Genomic DNA, 3158 nt, shown 5'->3' on the forward strand with positions numbered 1-3158 from the left:
CTAGCTCTCCGGCTGTGCATGTGGTCTTGGCTGAGACACACCCTGAGCAGGCCTAGGTGCACTGGGAGGTCGGCATGGCCATGCCACCATCCCGACTCTCACTGTGTTCTCCTGTTATATGACTTAATATCCTCTCCACATTACCCTGTTCCTGATCTAGAATATATATTCCTTTACTTTTATTAGGGTAAAAAATACAAAACATACAAATTGACCACATCAAGCATGTTTCAAAATGTATTTATTTATTTGTTCCATGAGCGAGGAAGAGAAAGACAGAGGCAGACACCCCCAATGGGGTCTTTATACCAGGGACTACCCCATCTCAGCTGGCCTGAATCATACCATGGGGGTGTGCCAGGTGTGCCTAGTGAGGTTCTGGGACACAAACCCAGGACCTCACCTATGTGAGTCCTGTTGTATTACTGCTGTGCTGCCTCATGTCCTTCCTTTTAAGCATTTTTAAGTGTACGTTTTGGTGGCGTTAGGGCCCACCTCATCCCTGTGGGGGCCAGAAGGAAAGCCTGTTCCCCCTCATACCAGGTTAGACACTGGTCTTCCACCTTCTCAAGGTGAGGTGGGTCTGGGAAGAGGTGTGGGGGTGGCTTGTTTTCTGCTCCAGCTTCAGTAAAACACCTTTTCTAGATATGCATTCAGGAACATCCCAGTGGGGTCCAGCTTCTCTCGGATGGCACAGAACTTGGGAAAGGCAGGATACATTTTCTCAAAGTCCTTCCGGGTGCAGTTGTGGGCCTGTGAAAGCAACCAGAGCCAGTGTGCCTTGTCCCCTGCTGCTGGCATGTCAGCAGGGCTGCAAACCAGGCATTCTGTTTCCCTGAGCCTGCATGTGTGACGCCCTTCCCTCCAGGCCCACATGTGTACCTGTGCCTGTACATGCATGTGGGTGCACATGTGTACACGTACATGTGCACGCAGACACATACACACACACAGAATGTAGAGACCCAAAGAGAGGACGAGCTTCTCAGAAAGGACAGTGTTACCATGCGGCACTGATCTCCTTCCCATTCCCACCTCGCAGTGTGACAAAGTGAAGGCAGGGACTGTGGCCCCAGTTCCACTGCTACTTAATAAGCCAGGCCTATTACCTGTGAGTCCCTCACTTTCCTAAAAGGTAAATGGGCTCACTGCCAGCTGTCTTATCCTGCTCAGCAGGTTTCTGTGAGAATCAGATAAAGTGAAAGACGAGAAACTTCAGTCCCTGGGAAACTAGATCAGGAATGCAGAAAGAGAAGCTGGGTGCCTGGGAGGGCACGCTCAGGCCCAGTGTTTCCTGACAGGCAATCTTGGGCAGGCAATGGAAAAGGAATGAGGCGCCCCCTGGTGGAGCTCCATCCTGCACGCAGCACCTGTCCCCCCAGTAGCCGATGGGGCTCTGAGCTGTGAGTCCTACCTTGGCCCAGTGCGGCCTGCCCCCCACCTTCTTCATGATGTTCTCGTAGGCCAGCCAGTAGTCCAGCCGCGGTACGTCCTTGCCGTAGGGCCTAGGGGAGGGTGGGCAGAAGGAGGTGAGTCCTATCCTGTGTCATCCCACCTATGGTCACAGGCATGTGACACAGAAAGCGAGACACAGAGATCCAGACATGACTGTCCACAGGACACCAACCACCAGCAACCTGTCTGGCAGGCCTTCTGCTCGTTGCTTCTCCCGGAGGATTTTGGGAAAGCCTGTGTCCCCTCCTGTACCTTTCTAATGATTCGTAAGCAATGTCAGAGAATTATATATCCATGCACATATATGCTAATTTTGGCATCTTTTTAAACAATGCCTTGAAATCCTCAGAATTATTTCATAGGAAACATGGCCTGTGACCTAACTAGCAACCCCAGCCAGTCCTCACCGCACAACCACACAGTCAAGTCGAACAGTTGACAGGAAAAAGCCTGACTGTTTTAAAAAGTTCAACAAACATGCTACAGTGCATCCGCACAACATTCTATTTCTGAATATGAATTCACAAATGGAGGAGACAGATGCATGAGGTCTAAGCCTTGCCTCAAGCTTGTCCTTCTGTGAAATAAGCTGCCATCTTTCAGAAAGCTGCAAGTCTTCGAGAAACTTGCTTTGTTGGCTTTTTGGGACTCCTTTCAGTAACAGAGGATTCTTTGTCTCTTGGGTCTCTTGAATTTGGGACTTTAATATGCTGCAGAAATACTTCGTATTAGGGTCCAGCAGCTGGTGTAATGGCTATGTCGCTGGACTCCCATGTAGTTGACTGCGGTTTGAGTCCTGGACCCGGTGGCTTAAACTCATGCCGGGCGTGTGTGCGTGTGTGCCCAAATCCCGAGAGGAGAATGGAGGAGAAGGGATTGTGGTATGGCTATCCCCCCGGAGGGTGATTTCTTGCTTTTTCTCTCACTGTCTGTCTCTGTCTTTCTGGCGAGCGTACAGAGCGGGCACTGTTCCTATAAGGAAAAACCCACCAAAAAAAAAAAAAAAAAAAAAAAGGGAAGAAGAAGAAGGAGGAGGAGGAGAAGAAGAAGAAGAAATACTTCGCATTAAGATTCAGGATGGGAGCTGGCAGGTGGCGTGGTGGCTAAGGTGCTGAACTCCCACACAGATGACCATGATTTGTGTCCTGGACCTGGCAGCTTGCTTTCTTACTTTCCCTTTCTCTCTCTCTACTCAAATTAAAATAGTAATAATATTAATAATAAATAAAATAAATAATAAAAAGATTCCGGATGGGTGAGAGGAATATACTTTCTCTCTCTCTCTTTTTTTAAACCTTCACTCATTCCCCTCTCAGGATTTTGGAGATGCACCCCCACATACCCAGTGTGTTTCTCAAACTGCCAGGTCCAGGACTTGACTGTGCAGTCAGCCATGTGGGATCCAGCCACCTTAACCACTGGCTGGCCCCAAGAATGTTTGTCTTATACAAAGCCAGAAAAGGGCCATTATGATCGAGAGGTGGGAAAGAAAAGGCAGATGGAAAACAAGGCTTAGGCACGAAATCTTAGAAAAGATGTACTTCTTAAACTCCTCAGGTGCACCCATTAGCTTCCTGCTGGAGGCCACCCCTAAGTGACTAGGAAAAAGGCAACGTGGTCCTGGGTGTGAGGTTCCTGGTAGAGCCACCCAAGACAGGGAGACCTTGGCAGGCACCTGCCATCAAGTGTGATCCTGCGTCCTG

The 3158-nt window shown here is 49.3% G+C and overlaps 1 protein-coding gene across 1 annotated transcript in view; it reads right to left on the minus strand.

The window, feature by feature from the left end:
- Positions 1–228: 228 nt before the first annotated feature.
- LOC102480281 (L-gulonolactone oxidase) overlaps positions 229–3158 on the minus strand; it is a 34220-nt gene continuing 31290 nt past the window's right edge. The window contains exons 11-12 of the mRNA XM_006153224.3: positions 1415–1505; positions 229–753 (exon numbers count right to left, since the gene is read on the minus strand). Coding sequence (XP_006153286.1) covers positions 625–753; positions 1415–1505 — 220 coding nt within the window. The 3' untranslated portion in view covers positions 229–624. The remainder of the gene's footprint in view (positions 754–1414; positions 1506–3158) is intronic.

This window comes from Tupaia chinensis, unplaced genomic scaffold, assembly GCF_000334495.1.
Source record: "Tupaia chinensis unplaced genomic scaffold, TupChi_1.0 Scaffold000366_1, whole genome shotgun sequence".
NCBI classification, from domain to species: domain Eukaryota; kingdom Metazoa; phylum Chordata; class Mammalia; order Scandentia; family Tupaiidae; genus Tupaia; species Tupaia belangeri.